Here is a 17,822-nt window from a genome sequence, read left to right as displayed (position 1 = left end):
CCCCCACCACCACCACCACCATCATCATGGCACCACCAGTCTGAACGCTCTCAAGTCACGCACGCACTCAGATTTTCCTACTAAGTAACAAGCAGCTCTAGCCAGGGAGGGAGAGAGTGGCAAATAACTGGTGGTATTTGAATGGTGAGGTCTATGAGTGAGTGAGTGAGTGAGTGGGTGAGTGGGTGAGTGAGTAATGTCTTCGATGAGAAAATGGATGAAATGTGAGTTAGTGAGTGAGTGAGACTGAGTGAGTGAGAGTGAGTGAGTGAGACTGAGTAAGTGAGTGAGTGTTCATTCGGTATTGAGGAGTGAGTAAGAGAGCGCGGACTGGGTATAGTGTATAATGGTGAGTGAGTGAGTGAGTGAGTGAGTGTGAGGGGGGAGAAAAAGGTAAAAGGTTTGAGTGAGTGAGTTACTAAGTGGATAAATGAGTAAATGTGAGAGGAAGATAAGGATAAGAGGAAAGGTATAGTGAGTGAGTGAGTAAGTGGATAAATGAGTAAGTGGTAAGTGGTAAGTGGAAAGGGGAAATTAAAAGGTATGGTGGAGACAGGGATAAAACGCGTAATAACCAGAAGAAAGAAGATGAGTGGGTGACTAAGTGGATATATGAGTAAGTGGTAAGTGGTAAGTGGACAGTAAAAGGTATAGTGGAGACAGGGATAAAACGCGTAATAACCATAAGAAAGAAGGTGAGTGGGTGATGACAGTAATTAATGGACATGAGACGCAAGCAACTCATTAATCAACGGAATAAATCGTGGCGTGTGAAAATCCTGAAGTGTGGCTGAAAGTTTCCGTAGATTATTAACTTTCTTGCGTGATTGATATTCCTATGCGGCACAATGTTTCGACCACCACCACCACCATGACCACCGCGACCATTAATGTTTATGGGTTTACCGAAGGAGTTTGGTGAGCCGATGGATGGAGTGGTTTGCTGGAGTGGTTTTAACTCTCCCCGATAAGACGTTTTCAAATTTTGACGCTCGTAACACCATTTATCTGAACAACGATAACGCTCATGAACACTAAGTCCTGGTACCGAATCAATAGTGTAAGACAATAATGAATAGTGAATGAAAAGAAGCTAGTGGAAAGTAATACAAAAAAAGAGTATCGTTTTGATCGAAGTGGCTGAAGGGAGGCCAGATTTGTCCGCCCTCGGATTGAATAGGGTTAAGCTTTATTACGTGATAAGAAAATGAAGATAGTGATCGTTTAGTTTTATTTATTTGTTTTAAGAAAGATTAGTGACGAGTTTTTTATCACATCGGGTCCCAAGCACACACATTTGACAAGGCTTTCAGTGGGCATTTCAGTGGGTAAGTTTATGGCCCTGGTGGTAGTTTGACACACACACACACACACACACACACACACACACACACACACACACACACACACACACACACACACACACACACACACACACACACACACACCTGGAGAAGTCGTGCATGGAGAGGTCGTTGATGTAGAGGCCGGCGTAGACGAGGGAGTCGAGGTCCTTCATGACGGGCGTACCTAGAAACAGCACCATCTTCCACTCGTCCATGTAGATCATCTGGCCTGGGGAGGGAGGTGGGGTGGAAGGAGAGAGAGAGGGAAGTAGGGAGGGAAAGGAAGGGAGGTATGGAAAAAGGATGGAAGGGAAGGGAAATGAGGGATGGAGTGATGGAACAGTGAAGGGAAGGAAAGGGAACGAAGGAAAATGGAAAGAGAGAAGCAGTGAGGAAAGGGAAGGGAAGGAAAATAGGAAGGAAGGAAAGGGGTCGGAGAGGAGGGGAAGCGAGGGAAGGGAAGAGGAAGACAGCGGGGAAATGAGTTAGGGGAATGGAAGAAAGGAAGGAGGGATGAAAAGAAAGAGGGAAGGAGGAGAGGAGAGGTGGAGGGATGGAAAAAGGAAGGTAGGGAGGGGAAGAGAATGTAGGAAGGAGTTATGGAAAGGGAGGGAGGGGAAGATGGAGGGATGGAAAGAGAAAGAGAGGGAGGTGAAGGGAGGAAGGGGAAGGGAGGGAGTGAGAAGTTGGAGGGAAGGGGAGGGAAGGAAGGAAGAGGAAAGGAGGGAGAGAGAGAGAGAGAGAGAGAGAGAGAGAGAGAGAGAGAGAGAGAGAGAGAGAGAGAGAGAGAGAGAGAGAGAGAGAGAGAGAGAGAGAGAGAGAGAGAGAGACGAAAAAAAACAAAAGAGAAAAAACAAAACCCATTAGTCATCCGGGCCAACAATGACAGGCGATGAGAAACCAAAAAAAGAAAAAAAAAATGAAAAAGGATCAGCTACAATCATCATCAGCCCCAATAAATTATAGGGAATCAAATACCACACAACGCCATCAACATTTTTTTTTTATATGATTCCACCTGATGATGATGATGACAAAACTATGACGTTGATCCCATATTTGACCTTGACCTTTCATAGCTTGGGTGTGGTGAGCTTGTGTTGTTGTGCAGTGAGATATTTGACCTCTACAACCCTCAGAATGGAAAAGAGTATTATAGAGAGAAAAAGGAAGGCAATGGATGGTAAGGTTAGGAAGGAGGAAACTCAACCCTTGTATTTTGCCCTATACCATAATGTAGTAGTGTAATTAGCAGTGTAATGTGTGTGTAGTGTAATGTAAGCTGAAGTGTAGTGTGGTGTAGTGTATAGTGTAGTGGAGTGGAGTGGAGTAGAGGAGAGGAGAGAGGAGTGTGCAGTGTAACCCGTAACTCCTTCCCTCTTTCCTACAACCCTCTAACTCCTTTAAATATGATTCTAACCTTGCCTTTCCTACTATCCCTCTCTCACCTACCTGTCGTACCGCTAATGAAGCTCCCGTGCCTACCTTTTGATTCTAACCTTCCCTTTCCCTCTGTCCCTCTCACCTACCTGTCGTACCGCTAATGAAGCTCTCGTGCGTACCTTTGAGCTTGAAGGCGTGCTCAGGATCGTCGTCGTTGGAGGAGTTGGAGTCGATCTCACCGTTGACCTTCTTCTGAGCTTGGAACACTGAGTTGACCGTAACGAGCTCGAAGATGTTGTTGGTGCGCCGGAGGATCTGAGGGAGGAGGGCGGGAAGGAGGTGTGTTTAGCTGGGAAGGGGGATAATAGGGGAGGGAATGGGGGGTATGGAGGAAGGGAAGGAGGTTGTTTAGCTGGGAAGGGGGATAATAGGGGAGGAAATGGGGCGTATGGAGGACGGGAAGAGGAGTGAGTATGAAGTGAGTAAGGAGTCTGAGGCGAATAGGTACTGGTGTGCGAGGAGGTGAGTGTGGAAGGAAGAGAACACGAAATGAAGTCGAGTAAATTAGTTCTCTCTAGTTATGGGTTTGTGAAAGATACATTGAAAAAGAGGATAAGGAGCTGCAGTGAGGGATATTTTTTTTACATTAAAGGATACGTCTCAAGGGCAACAAAAAGGATACAAAAAAAAGCCTGCTACTCTCCGATGATCCAACTCTCCGCCTCGTTAATACTCTCCTAAATCAGTCTCCTTGTCCTTGTCCTCCTTCTCTGACTCTCCTTCACCTTCTCTCTCTTTCTCTCTCTCTCACAAAAGGAAAAAATAAAGAGTAGCCAAAAGATATGGAAGAAACTACAAGCAGAGGGCAAATAGTGAACAGTTTGATAGTTTTCTTCATTTAGGGTTTGTGGTTTAAACATGAAAGTCGAAGGTAAATCATTAATCGCCAAGTCATGAAAAACCTCGCTACATCAGGTAAAATTGCTTGAAACGTCTCCCTTAACCCGGTAGCTGCGGGGATCATGTTTCTTAATTAAAGGCCCCTCTAAGCAAATTAATGAGAAAAAAATCATCACACACACACCATTCCAAAATATATATCAACGCATTTGTGATCAGTTTATGCATCATCTATTTTTGGGGGGTCTTTATCATGACAAAAATTTGGCCCGTCGCTGCTACACGGTAAAGCCACAAATTTGGCCCGTCGCTCGTACCGCGTTAATTAATTAAGGTAAATGTTCTCTTGATTACCTTGCTTCTCCACCTGCCTATTCCATCACTTACCTATTCGTTCACTCATCCACTGTTCCACTCATCCACTCCTTTATCCATCTACCTATTAACTGCCTTACCTATCCACTCACCCACCTAATCACACATCCATTGTTCTATCCATCCCCCCTCATTTCATCCACTCTGTTCCACCCATACACTCCACCTAACCACTCATCAACTCATCCACTGCTCTATTTACCCTACTGATCCACTTACCCACAGTTCTACCCATTCATCCCTTCATCCATTATCCGTCTCACTCCATCCATTCACCAATTAAATCATCTACTGCCCCCCACCCTATCCACCCCTCCACTTCCCATCTCACCCCCACATCTACCCCACTGACCCACTTACCTATCCCTCCACTCTCATATCTTACCCATTACACTCCATCTACCTATCCATAAACTCATCCACTTACTCCATCCCTCATCCACCCCTTGTCTCTTCCCATCTTCAGCTCCCTGACTGACCCAGTACTCCACTCCTCCACCCCTTCACTCCCTTGTCTTACCCATTACAGTCCATCTACCTATCCATTAAGTCATTCTCTGCCCCTCCCATCTCCCATCCATCCACCCCATCTCCCCCCTCCCCCAGCCAGCCCAAGTTACGTAAGACCTATCGATTCTACATTTCCGGCAGATAATTGCAGCCGATACCCAGTGGTCGAGATGGGCCCTCAATGCCTTGACATTATTACACGTCACGACTCTATGATACGGAGGACTCATTAAGCTGCGTGTGTAGGGGAGAGAGGGAGAGGGTGGAGGAGGAGGGGGTATGTGGGTGGGTGGGGGGAAGGGGTATGTGTGTGTGGGGGGTGGAAGGGAGGGGGGTGGGGGCTTTGTGTGTGTGTGTGTGTGGGAGGTGTGTCTGTGTGTGTGTGTGTGTGTGTGTGTGTGTGTGTGTGTGTGTGTGTGTGTGTAGGCTAATTGATGTTGGTCTGTGCGTGACCTTGCCTAAATATATGTCTAGTGTGCTCCTTGCCCTTCTCTGCCTCTTACTCTTTTTTTTGTTTGTTTGGCTGTTTGTTTATTTGTGTGTGTGTGTGTGTGTGTGTGTGTGTGTGTGTGTGTTTAGGTCACTCTCTGTCCCTGGTGCTTCTTTGAGTCTCTGCCTCTCTCTCTCTCTCTCTCTCTCTCTCTCTCTCTCTCTCTCTCTCTCTCTCTCCCACCACACACACACACACACACACATACACATGTCCCCCCTCCTCCCCTTCCTCCCACACACAGTCCATAGTTTACCGGAGTTGAAGCTGTCAGAGCAATTCGTAGTATTTGATTTATCCGCAAAGTTCCGAGACTCTCTGTACCATTTCCGGGCCTTCGTGGCTGGAGCGAGCGTCATTGCCTGTGTTTCGAGAGTTTGTGGTATCCGTGTGTGATGTGGTTAGTGTCGCTGGGTCGGAAGTACGGGTTGTATTTAAGTGACCGTGTGTAGATGTGTCCGCGTTTATACTTATGTTGTTTTCGTATGTGTGTGTGTATGGATGGATGGATGGATAGAAGGGAGAATGCGTGGGAGATGGTGGAGGTCAGGAAAAGGAAGAAATGAAGGAGTAGTGGCAGGGGAGAGGTGAAGAGGAGGAAGAATTATAGTCCAAGTATGTTAGAGGATTTACCAGGGCACGGTTCAAGCCTCTTTGCTAGATTGCGAGAGAGTACAGTAACTGGGTCGCATTATAAGACACTTCATATCCCAAGAACACCTAAATGACAAGGCTTTCGTAGGAGTTGTGGGCATTTCCAGGAGCAGTTTTATGGCCCTGGTGGTAGTTTGACCCTTCTGTGCAATGAACCTGAAGAAACACTCATTTGAACCCGACTGACCTTTAGAAATAGCTGATGTGAGAACCGAAAGTGTCTTATGATGCCGGCTATATGTATTCAATGGGTCGGTACCTCTATAGAAATGAATAGCCTAATACCAGGAGGCGGGAGGCACATAGCTCTTATAGTTCCGTGAAGAGGCTAATAAATAGATCGTAAGGATGAACGTACGAAGGATGTTTTTTCTTTCATTGTGGATCGAGAGAGTACTCATTAGGTCGCCACTGCTTCAGAAATGGATACTCTAACTCTAATACCATATTATGGGAAGAGGCACACATTTCCTAGTTCTGTCCAGCGGCTTACAAATAGGTCAAGAGTATTAGATAAAGTACGTAAGAGGGTTTTCTGAAGAGATTGCGAGTGTATTCATTGCGTTGCCCCGATTCCTGACGGCGAGACACACACACACACACACACACACACACACACACACACACACACACACACACACACACACACACACACAGCTCTTCGTTAAGACTCAAGAGGCTTACAAATATAGGTCGTGATAATAAAAGTATACGTAGGAGGGTTTTTCAGGATAGATCGCGAGTGTATTCATTGCGTTGACCTGATACCTGCTGTCGAGAGGCACACACACACATACACACACACACAGCTCTTGGTTCTGTTAAGACTCAAGAGGCTTACAAATATACCGTAGGTCGTGAGGATAAAAGCACGTAGGAGGGTTTTACGGAGTGGAGCACGAGATCAATCATTAGGTCGCCGGTGCTTTAGAAATTAATATCCTAATACAAGATGTCGAGAGCCACACAGCTAAGTCGTGAGGGTAATGCTTCGAATATCACGGGGTAGCAAGAGGAGCAGTCCGAGGAGCCATGGTATGTAAGAGGGCCATTAAGTACCTACATGATTATACTTACAGCTTCGAACTTGAATTCGACGTGCGGGCGGAGGAGGTCGAACCAGTCTGTGAGTTTCTTGCCCACCAGCTCCGGCATTATCTGCATCATGCTGTTACCGATGTACTTCACCTGCATCTTGTTCCTGGGGAGGGGAAGGGAGGGAGGCTCAGAGGTTGTTGTCTGACGCGTGCATGAAAGAGTGGCTGAGTGTGAAAATGGAGACACTTTTTACAGGATGACTCGCGTGCAGTCACATAAAGATCAGGCCTTCCTCGTCTCTAATTTACGAAGGTACTTAACGAGTGTTCCACGATACTTGGCAGGTATCCACTCGGCTACTCACCCACCCACTCATCCATTGCCACATCCGCCCATCCAATCATCCACTCAACAAACACGCACCCCGCCTATACCCCAAGACCCGCTCTGCCCCTACTAAGAAAACCTGTGTTGTCAAAACTTACCCGAAGAGGATGCAGAAGGGGAAGATTTCGAAGAGAATGTTTCCTCTGAGCGGCAATGACTTCTCCTCGCGGATGAGGATGAGGTTGGCCTGGTTGGTGTAGGCCCGGTTGTCGAAGGTGAGCTGGAAGGTGACGTGCGAGGTGTCGAAGATGAGCTCCTCCCGCACCAGCTCCACCTTCATGTCAGTGTTGTAGAAGTGACTCGCCACCTGTAGGAGGAGCGAAAGTGACGTGAAGGTGATGAAGTGGTTGAAGTGGTGATGACATGTGGAGGGAATTGAAGGAGGAACTAGAGTGGAAGAAGGTGAAAATGAGAAGATGAAGGGATGGAAAGGAATAACCAAAATATAAGATGAACATAACAACCTGAGGACGTGTTAGAGAAAGAGGAAGAGAGTAAAAGAAGGGGAGAAAGGGTGTGAAAGGGGAAGATGGAAAGGAGGAACTATTGTGAGAGGAGGGCAAAATAGGAGGAAACTGGTGATGTGTAAGAGAAAGAGGAGGAGGAGGAGGAGGAGGAGCAGAACGAAGAGAGAAAGTGGGTGAAAGGGAATGGACTGAGGAACTGGAGGGAGAGGGTGAAAATGGAACTCTGGTGACGTATGAGAAAGAGGAAGAGGAGAAGGAGAGAAGAACAGAGGGAGTAAGGGAGTGAAAAGGAATGGGAGGAGGAACGAGAATGGAAGAAGGAGAATATAGCAAACTGGTGATAAATTAGAGAGAGAAGAAGAGGAGAGGAAAAGAAGAACAATGGGAGTAAGTGAGTGAAAAGGGATAGGAGGGGGAACTAGAAAGAAAGAATGTGAATATAGCAAACTCGTGACATATTAGAGAAAATGAGGAGAGGAAAGAACAGAGGGATGGGAGGAGGAACTAGAGTGGAAAAAGATGAAAATAAGAAACGGGTGACATAGAGAAAAGAGAAAGAGGAAGGAGAAGAACAAGGGCGTGAAATCATAACAAGGAGGAAGTGCTTTTGATTTGAACGTATGAAGGGGGAACAGGACGAACAAACACAGAACGAGGGAGGGAAGGTTTTACGAGGCAGCGTTGGCGGAGGGGACATATGGAAGGAAGGGCAGGAGAGGAACAACCAGGGAGTGAGGGAGGGAGTGAAATACATGAGACTGCTGACTTATTGGAGGTAGGAAGGGAAAGAACAACCAGGGGAGTGAAGGGGGGCAGAAAGGGTGAACATATGAAACGGGTGACGAATAAGTTGGCCATTACGGAAGGGCGTCGTGTCATATATGCTAATGGTGATGATGATGGTGAGCGGGGAAATAGAGAAGACTGAGGGACTGCTGGAAAAAAAACTAGTGGAAATTACTCAAAGCCAGAAATATATGAAGGGTGTTGACAAGACGCGAGAGAAAAAGATATAGATAGATAGATAGATAGATAAATGAATTGATAGATAGGTAGGTAGATAGATAGATAGATGCAGATAGTTAGTTAGATAGATAGACAGGTAGATAGATAAAAATAATGACAACAACACAATAACAACATTACCACCACCATCACCACCGCTACTACCATCTCCATCACCACCATCAACATCACCACCAACACCAACAACAACAAAAACAGTAACAACAGCAGCATTAACAACAACAATAAAATAACAACAAAAACGAAAATATACCATCACCACCATCACCACCACCACCGCCATCACCACCAACATCAACATCACCACCACCACCAACAAAAACAAAAACAACAGCACCATTAACAACAACAACAACAAAATAACAACAGAAACGAAAATATGAACTAAAACCACAAAACAATGCCACCACCACCCCCCCTCCCCCCCTCCCCCCCCCCTCCCCTCACCTGCTTGATCTGGCCCATGGTGTAGTGTGCGTACCCCCGTCGCTTGGACCGGTAGTGGAGCAGCATGCCCTCGCTCGACTCGTTCTCGCAGAAGAAGGACGGCGGCCGCATGCGAGGGTACGAGAACTTGAGGTACTCGTGTAGGTTGTCCAGCCCTGCGGAAGGTGAAGGGAGGAGCTGAGAGGGAGATTAGGAAGGGGGACTATAGGAAGGGAGGTTAGAGAAAGAGGGAGAAGTGGGAAGTTGGAGGTTGAGAGGTGAATTGTTTTTAGTGGAAGGGGAGAAAAGAAAATGGTAACGAGAGAGAGAGAGAGAGAGAGAGAGAGAGAGAGAGAGAGAGAGAGAGAGAGAGAGAGAGAGAGAGAGAGAGAGAGAGAGAGAGAGAGAGAGAGAGAGAGAGAGAGAGAGAGAGAGAGAGAGAGAGAGAGAGAGAGAGAGAGAGAGAGAGAGAGAGAGAGAGAGAAAGAGCTAAGAGGTTCAAAAGAGAGAGAGAAAGAGCTAAGAGGTTCAAGAGAGAGAAAAAGCTAAGAGGTTCAAGAGAGAGAAAGAGCTAAGAGGTTCAAAAGAGAGAAAGAAGACAGAGCTAATAGGTTCAAAAGAGAGGAAGGGATTCTGAATTGGTTTTAGTAGAATTGGAAAGAGAAAACAGTCATTACAGTGAGAGAAAGAACCAGAGAGAGAGATTGTAAGGAGAGTGACTGATATGTTAATTGGTGCAAAGAGGCAAGGGTGAAATTTGTATGGGTGAAATGGAGACGCTGTGGGTGACTGTATGCATAGAAGGGAAGGACTGAAGGGCGGGAGAGTGTGGATACGTAAGGTAGAAGGAGAGAGAGAGAAAGGGAGGAAAGGAGGGAGGGAGGGAAGGAAGGAAGGGAGGGGTCGGTAGGTTGAGAGAAGAGAGACAGGAAGGCGGGGAAGGGAGGGCGATGACGAAGTGGTATGTGTGTCTGTGTGTGTGTGTGTGTGTGTGTGTGTGTGTGTGTGTGTGTAGGGGAAAAATACTAAGAAATGAGAACCTACACGCCTTTCCTTTTTTTCCCCCTCCTCCTCCTCCTCCTCCTCCTCCTCCTCCTCCTCCCTTAACTCAGCTCGTCTTTTAACTGGGTCAAACAGAAGCGAGGAGGAGGAAGAGGAAGAGGAGGAGGAGAGAAAGGAAGACAATAAGGTGGAGGAAGGAAGAGGAGGAAAGGGACAACTGTATAAAGAAGGAAGGAATGGAGGAAAGGGGGGGGATATTGAGAGGGGGGTGAGGGGTGTTTGATTGGGCACTCCGTCACCGACCCAGCAATGAAGGAGAAGGAGGAGGAGGAGGAGAGAGAAGTAGTGATGAGAAGCCTTCAATTTATGTTATTATTTAAGAGGTTGTGACCTTTCATAAAACACACAGCTTGGAAAGAGGAGTTAATGTCATACTAATCGTGATGAAGTGAAGGAGAAGAGAAAAAGGTGAAGGGTAAAGGAAAAAAAATAAGAAGAGGGAGAGGGAGTTGAAGGAGGAAAAAAAAGGGAAAAAAAAGATGGAAGAGGGTTAAAGGAGGAAGAGGGAGAGGGGTGGAGAGTAGAAGGGTGGCGATGAAAGACGTGAGAAAGAAGAGGAGGAGAAAGGCTATAGAGAGGAACTAGGAGAAGAAGAAATGAGGGAAGAAGGAAGGAAGGACAAAGTGATGGAGAATGAAGAGATATTAAGAGGAAGAGAGAGAGGAGTGGACGATGAAAGACGTGGGAAAGAAGAGGAGAAACGCTATAGAGAGGAACTAGGAGGAGAAGGAATGATGGAAGGAGAAGGAAGGAAAAAGTGATGGAGAATGAAGAGGGAGAGGAAGAGGGAGAGGAGTGGACAGTACAAGCATCATCTCACCATTCAGGAAGTCCCTCACGTGGCGGCCCAGCACGGAGAGCACCCTGTCGTACCCGTACTGTCCCACGAACTCGACGAAGAAGCCGCCCATCCCGAACATGATCTTCTCGTTGGGGACCCCGAGCACCTGAGGGGGAGAGAGGAGCCTTGAGGGAGAGGCGGAAAGGGCCGAGAAAGGATGGGAAAGGAGAAGGAAAGCTGACGCGAGGGAGTGGGTTGGTAATGAAGGGATTTAGAGGAGTGGAAGGAAGATTAGAAAGGCAGTGGAAAGTTGAAAATGTGGTAAGGAGTAAGAAGAAAGAAAAAGGAGATAGATGAATTAGAAAGAGAATGAAGGGATTGAAAGAGAGAGAAAAGAGTTAGAACGAAGTAGAAGCAAGAAAAAAAAAGAGTTAAAAAGGAGGAAGAGAAAGCTTGGGCGAGAGACTAGAGGCGAGGCAGACGGAGACGAGGCATAGCTCGGAGGAAAATGGAACACGAACATACGGTCCTGTTACATATGGGAGATGGCGCTGGGAATCCTGAGTGGCTGGAGAGGCGAAAGGAGTGAGGAAGGAAAGTAAGGAGGGGAAGGGAGGGGAGGGTGGTGAAGAAAGGAAGGATGGAGATGGGAAGATTGTTTTGGTGTTAATGGGAGACACGAAGGCGAGGTATTGTTTTACGAGGAAGTACAGATGTTGTTTGGGAGGAGGACGAGGAGGAGCCTGCAGGAGGGACTGAAGGAAAGAGGGACGAAGGCGAGGCGATGTTTTACGTGGAAGCTAAAGAGAGGAGGTAAAACGTGGGAGAAATAGGATGAAATAAGTTTTGAAAGGAATGGAGAGGATAGAGAAAAAAAATAGAGGAATATGTTAAAAGGGAAGGGAAGAGAGATGAGGTATTGCTTTGTACGAAGATGAGAAAAAAGTGAGTTATTTTTTTTGTTTTGCGTGGAGGGAGAGTGATAAAGACGTATTAATGGTCAGCAGGGAGAACAAAAAATAGAGGAATATGTTAAAAGGGAAGGGAAGAGAGATGAGGTATTGCTTTGTACGGAGATGAGAAAAGTGAGTTATTTTTTTTGTTTTGCGTGGAGGGAGAGTGATAGACGTATTAATGGTCAGCAGGGAGAACAAAAAATAGAGGAATATGTTAAAAGGGAAGGGAAGAGAGATGAGGTATTGCTTTGTACGGAGATGAGAAAAAAGTGAGTTATTTTTTTTTGTTTTGCTTGGAGGGAGAATGATAAAGGCGTATTAATGGTCAGCAGGGAGAACAAAAACTGGAGGGACTGGTTAGAAGGGAGAGGGAAGAAAGACGAGGTATTACTTTGTACGGGGATGAGAAAAGTGAGTTATTTTTTTTGTTTTGCGTGGAGGGAGAGTGATAGACGTATTAATGGTCAGCAGGGAGAACAAAAACTGGAGAGGCTGGTTAGAAGGGAGAGGGAAGAAAGATGAAATATTACTTTGTACGTGATGAGAAAAAGAATGAGTTATCTTTTCCTTGTTTTGCGTGGAGGGAGAGTGATATAGACGTATTAATGGTCAGCAGGGAGAACAAAAACCTAGAGGGACTGGTTAGAAGGGAGAGGGAAGAAATATGAGGTATTACTCTGTATGGAGATGAGAAAAAGAATGAGTTATCTTTTCCTTGTTTTGCGTGGAGGGAGAGTGATATAGACGTATTAATGGTTAGCAGGGAGAACAAAAACTGGAGAGACTGGTCAGAAGGGAGAGAGAAGAAAGATGAGGTATTACTCTGTATGGAGATGAGAGAGAGATTGAGTTCCTTCTTTTTATACATAGAGGGAGAGGGAGTGACATAGAAGGAGGAAGGTACAGTTCACTCCTTTCTCGTCACACCTGTTGATCGGTCACTGTATAAACGCGGTACAAGAAGCCCTGAAAGTGTTATTTTTACGTTATTACGTCATTTTCTCTTCAATTCATGCGGAAAGTATTATCCAAAGAATTTATTGTACATATATGAATTATTTACCATTTTTTATTTAGCACGTCAGTGAAGAAAAGTAGTGTTATCGTTTTCGTGTAGGTATAGCATAATTTTCTCTGCAGTTCACGCGGACAGTAATATCAAAAGAGAGTAGTTCATTTATTGTGCATCTATGAATTGTCTAGTATTTTTATTATGACATCGAGTGAAATAAATGTGAAGTGCTTTCGATTTCGCGTCCGTATGACATCCTTTTCCGTATGACATAACATCGGAGAGTATAATCCAAAAGCGAGCAATCCATTTATTAATTTTGAAGTATTTTTAAACACTCACCTTACCACCCGGAGAGTAACATCATCGGTTAATTTAGTTACCGTGAATTTGCAAACTGTTATAAATCTGTAGAGCATTCACACGAGGGGTTGTATATTTCAAAATTTATAAGGGACGGATGCCTCATGTGATTCAAACTCCTCTTAACAGCGCAACGAGAATAGAAACAACTTTGTCTTCCCGTATAATAAGGTTTGAAATAACGCCTCATATAACCCAAACTCCTTTCAACACTGTAGCAAGATTAGTAACAACTTTCTCTTGCCATAAAATAAGTTATCAGGGGAAAAACAGTGCATCTTATAACGCAGGTCCGCCGATCAGTATGTAGATTGAAATTTAGAAGCAAAATCGAATCCCTCTTTTAGAATATGTCCCGGCGGGTGCGTCAACAAGATACAAAGAGATGAGCCGAGGCCAGAAGATTGGAGGGAAAGAGGGTTAGCTGGAGTAGGGCGGAGCAACAGTGGTATACAAAAGGGACATAACAGCGCCAGTACAGAGAGAGACAGGGAGACACGTGGATGAAAAGGACTCATGGGTAGATACATTGATAGATAGATTAAGAGATAGATATACAAGGAAAGATAGACATAAATGGATAGACAGCTAGATAGACAGATGATATATAGATTGATAGTTAGATAAAAATAGATAGATAGAGAAATAGGAAGATAGATAAGTAGATAGATAGATAAATTGATTGATAGATATACAGACAGAGACGCATACAGATTTAACACACACACACACACACACACACACACACACACACACACACACACACACACACATAAAAAAAAAACGGAGAATATGTGGAATGTGAAAAGGAATTGTAGAGTTAAGAAAGGTAAAGGAAAAACAAACGAGGGAGAAAGGAAAAGATGAGGAACGATGGGAATAGAAAACGTGTGTGAATAGTTAGGAGGCGGCGAGCGGCGGGGTACAATGGAGGAAGGGGAAGCTCTTGAAAATGTGAAAAGAGAATGGGAGGACGAGTGAGAATTGAGTACGCGTGAAGATAGAGGAGGAAGAAAGGGTACGCCAGGAGAGGGATAAGATGATGATAACGATGATAACAGGAATAAGAAAAACGAGAAGAACGAAAAGAAAACAATCACAAAAAAATAATAAGATGAAAAGGAAAATAATGATGAAGATGAAGAAGAAGAGGAAAAAGAAGAGATAGAAGGAGGAGGAGAAGAAGAAGAAGAAGAAGAAGAAGAAGAAAAAGAAAAAGAAGAAGAAGACCAGAACGAGAAGAACAAGAACAATAATGAAGGAAAGAAAGACAGAAAGACAGACAAACAGACAGACAGAGACATTCATCAGCCAAACAAAGAGACAGACATACAGAGAGAGAGAGAGAGAGAGAGAGAGAGAGAGAGAGAGAGAGAGAGAGAGAGAGAGAGAGAGAGAGAGAGAGAGAGAGAGAGAGAGAGAGAGAGAGAGAGAGAGAGAGAGAGAGAGAGAGAGAGAGAGAGAGAGAGAGAGAGAGAGAGAGAGAGAGAGAGAGAGAGAGAGAGAGAGAGAGAGAGAGAGAGATGGAAGGGCAGACAACGGAAACCAAACAGTAACATCAATAAACAGGAGCCCACAGAAAAGAAGAAAAAAAACAGAAAAGAACGTAACTAGTGTATCAAGAAAACGGAGAGCGAAGTAGAGAGACAAAACCACAAGAATATTAATTATGAAGGAATAGGAAATGGGCCGCACCCCCCCCTCCCCCCCCTCAACCCCCCTCCCCCTCCTGCTGCCCTCATAACTTAAGCGCGAAAAGGGCCGAAAAGAATGACATATATTAAAGCAGTAAATTGAGGTCACACGACGTAGAGGAATGACGTACGTATGAGAGAGAGAGAGAGAGAGAGAGAGAGAGAGAGAGAGAGAGAGAGAGAGAGAGAGAGAGAGAGAGAGAGAGAGAGAGAGAGAGAGAGAGAGAGAGAGAGAGAGAGAGAGAGAGAGAGAGACTAAGACTGAGACTATAGGCCTATCAGAGTAAAAAATCAAAACAGTGCATGCCCCCTCTACTCCCCCATCCCCTCACCCAACCCTCCCGTCCCTCCCTCTCCAGCCTTCCTTCCTGCCCCCTCCTGGATACTGACGGTGACAGCGGCCTTAATGAGCTTCGGCAGGAGGCTTTCACTGTAGATTTTGTGCGTGCTGAAGTCGATGTGCTCAATGCCGGCCAGCAGACGGATCTCCTCCCACTTGTCCTCGCCATAATCGTTTTTGATGTACTCGCTGAAGTTCTCGATCAGTAGCCCGTACATGGCCGGGTGCACGCCTGGGGGAGAGAGAGAGAGGGTGGGGATGAGCTTTGCGTGTGTGATATGAGAAAGAGGTTCGGCTTAGGGAGTTCAGAGAGAGAGAGAGAGAGAGAGAGAGAGAGAGAGAGAGAGAGAGAGAGAGAGAGAGAGAGAGAGAGAGAGAGAGAGAGAGAGAGAGAGAGAGAGAGAGAGAGAGAGAGAGAGAGAGAGAGAGAGAGAGAGAGAGATGAGCTTGCTGTGTAGGGGATGAAAAAAGAGTTTGGGCTTTTTTTTAATCTATTTATTATTTATTTATTATTATTATTTTTTACGTGCCAGCCTATAGCGCCGGTAGGCTTTCTTGAGGGGCCTGGATGGTAGTTGTCCCCAGCCCGTCATGGCGCAGGCAAGTTTTTTTTTATAGTGGCGCCATCTTTTCTTAGAGAGTTCAAAGGGAGAAAGAGAGAGAGAGAGGGGGTGGGTAAGCATTATGTGTTTGGTATGAGAAAGAGGTTGGGCTTAGGAAGTTCAGAGGGAGAGAGAGAGGGAGAGGGAGAAAGGAAGTTTTGTGTGTGAGATGAGAAAGTGGATAGGCTTAGGGAGTGCACAGGGAGAGAGGGAGAGAAAGAGAGGGTAAGCTTAGTGTGTGGATAGGGACAAAGGGTAGACTCCGCTTGGGCACGAAGAGAAAGAGAAAGAAAAATAGAGAAAGAAATAGGTATGTAGATAGACAGATAGGTGGATAGATAGATAGATAGTTAGCTAGATAAATAGATTGATAGATAGACAGACAGACAGCCTACGACTTAAACTCATTCAAGAGGAGGAGATTATCAAGACACCTCTTCACCCGAAATTGACATCTTTTGACCTCTCGTTTTTTCTGCTTTTATTCAGAGCAGTGTCTAGCGTTTTTTTGTTGTTGTTGATGTTGTTTTTGTTTTTGTTGTTGTTGTTGTTGTTGTTGCCCTTGAGCTGTCTCCGTTGCTGTAAAAAAAAAGATAGCTTGATATATAATAGAGAGAAGAAAGAGAAAAACTGGAGACAATCCTTAGCGATGGCACAGAGAAGGTAGGCTGGAAGAGGCTGCAAAGATCATGGTCGTTCTGAGATAGACAAGAGCCATCACACTGCCGCTCGGAAACTCCCCCGAAGTGCATGCAATAAAGAAGCCGCGGGCATCCCCGAGCACTTTACTGGCGGTGTTATATGTATCAGGAGGATCGACGAGGCGTGCTGTCTGTGTCTGTCTGGCTGGAGAGGAGAGGAGAGGAAACGAGGAAGGGAGAAGAAAGGAGAGGAGAGGAGAAAAGAGAAGAAAACAAATGAAAACAAAACAAAACACAATAAAACAAAAGGAAAGAAAAGAAAGAGAAGAGAAAAGAGAAGAGAGGAGAAAAAAGAGAAGAAAATATAAGAAAACAGCAAAACAAAATAAAAGGAAATATAAAAGAAGAGAAGGGAAATGAAGGGAAGACAAGACAAAACAAGAAGACAAGACAAGACAAGACAAGAGATTAGAGGAGAGGAGAGGAGAGGAGAGGCTGCGGTGCGGAAAGGTACTGTGATGTAGTGTTGATGAAGGCTAGGGTGCTGTATACTGGTGAGATGGTCTGCGTCGTATAAATGACGCACATAATTCTAAACACCCCGCAGAATGGGATAAACTTACATCACCTCTCTGCTCCTAAACGCCGTGGCCTTGAAATCACGGCAAACTTTGTGAAATGGATTGCGTGGCGACACTGGGCTGTCTGACGGAAGGCGTTTCGTCGAGCCCCAAGAGTGCTTTCCTTGGTCTCCACACAACTTGCCTCGTGAAAACTTTGTGGCGAGTTATCCTTTCTTTGGCGTGAGTGAGGGATGACGGGGTGTGGGCGGGGTGAGGGGGAGGGGGGAGCAGGTGAGGGATGTGTGTAGTTTTGTGTTAAGTCTTTTCACGTTTCGCCAAAGTATACAAACTTACAACTGAGCTTCCATTATTACTGTTACGCTAATACCATATCAAACGCATACCATTGAATAGTTTTTCGTGTGTGTGTGTGGGGAGGGGGGAGTTGAGGGCGCAGATGATGAACGTTTGTAGTCTTGAGTGTGTTGTTTTCTTACTTATACACACACACACACACACACACACACACACACACACACACACACTAAGGGGAAATTAATTCATGGTGATTTAGTTTATTCTTCATAACGGGTTGAGTTCCGAGTGTGTGTGTGTGTGTGTGTGTGTGTGTGTGTGTGTGTGTGTTTGCCGTTTCGTTACCCCATGCAAAGCCGGAGGTAAAATCATTCAACTGTGATATGGACATTATAAATATTTTACTGCTTGTCTTCATGAAATTTGTGTTTATATGAATTCAACATTATTGTGTACAGATGTGAATCCGCCTCCCTGCTGTATGATTAAAT

General features: G+C 45.3%; 1 protein-coding gene across 2 annotated transcripts in view; it reads right to left on the bottom strand.

Annotated features, from left to right (window-relative positions):
* LOC127009204 (soluble guanylate cyclase 88E-like) overlaps positions 1-15,439 on the bottom strand; it is a 46,202-nt gene extending 30,763 nt beyond the window's left edge. For both annotated transcript variants that reach the window (XM_050882046.1, XM_050882047.1), the window contains exons 1-7: positions 15,261-15,439; positions 10,885-11,011; positions 9,024-9,178; positions 7,182-7,390; positions 6,736-6,859; positions 2,909-3,044; positions 1,449-1,575 (exon numbers count right to left, since the gene is read on the bottom strand). In XM_050882046.1, the coding sequence (XP_050738003.1) occupies positions 1,449-1,575; positions 2,909-3,044; positions 6,736-6,859; positions 7,182-7,390; positions 9,024-9,178; positions 10,885-11,011; positions 15,261-15,428 (1,046 nt within the window). In that variant the 5' untranslated portion in view covers positions 15,429-15,439. The remainder of the gene's footprint in view (positions 1-1,448; positions 1,576-2,908; positions 3,045-6,735; positions 6,860-7,181; positions 7,391-9,023; positions 9,179-10,884; positions 11,012-15,260) is intronic.
* Between the last annotated feature and the right edge of the window lie 2,383 nt (positions 15,440-17,822).

This window comes from Eriocheir sinensis, chromosome 40, assembly GCF_024679095.1.
Source record: "Eriocheir sinensis breed Jianghai 21 chromosome 40, ASM2467909v1, whole genome shotgun sequence".
Taxonomy (NCBI): domain Eukaryota; kingdom Metazoa; phylum Arthropoda; class Malacostraca; order Decapoda; family Varunidae; genus Eriocheir; species Eriocheir sinensis.
This window is presented reverse-complemented; position numbering and strand designations above follow the sequence as displayed.